General features: G+C 70.2%; 1 protein-coding gene across 1 annotated transcript in view; it reads right to left on the bottom strand.

Moving 5' to 3' along the window:
- CTU2 (cytosolic thiouridylase subunit 2) overlaps positions 1–305 on the bottom strand; it is a 6,312-nt gene that overhangs the window by 1,502 nt on the left and 4,505 nt on the right. The window contains exons 6-7 of the mRNA XM_009273076.2: positions 230–297; positions 17–152 (exon numbers count right to left, since the gene is read on the bottom strand). Coding sequence (XP_009271351.2) covers positions 17–152; positions 230–297 — 204 coding nt within the window. The remainder of the gene's footprint in view (positions 1–16; positions 153–229; positions 298–305) is intronic.

The following is a 305-nucleotide window of genomic DNA, read 5'->3' as shown; positions in this document are numbered from 1 at the left end:
CCGGCATGCTGCTCACCGTGTCGACAGCGAGGAAGGCACCGCGACCCAGCGCCAGGTTGGTGAGGAGCTTGACGGCCACGCGGGTGCAGCTCTCGCCCGTCATCACCTTGGCGTAGCCCCTGGTCCGGGCCGTCTGCAGGATGAGGTGGGTCCTGGGGGACAAGGTGACACCGGCTCAGAGCCATCGCGCCATGCCCGGTGCCGGCGCCAGCCAGAATCGGCCCCTCACCGCAGCATCTGCAGCAGCTCCTCTCTCGCCGTCGGCGTCTCCACGGCCTCAAAGAGCCGCAGCAGCCCCCGGGTCC

Source organism: Aptenodytes forsteri, unplaced genomic scaffold (genome assembly GCF_000699145.1).
Source record: "Aptenodytes forsteri isolate BGI_AS27 unplaced genomic scaffold, ASM69914v1 Scaffold271, whole genome shotgun sequence".
NCBI classification, from domain to species: Eukaryota; Metazoa; Chordata; class Aves; order Sphenisciformes; family Spheniscidae; genus Aptenodytes; species Aptenodytes forsteri.
This window is presented reverse-complemented; position numbering and strand designations above follow the sequence as displayed.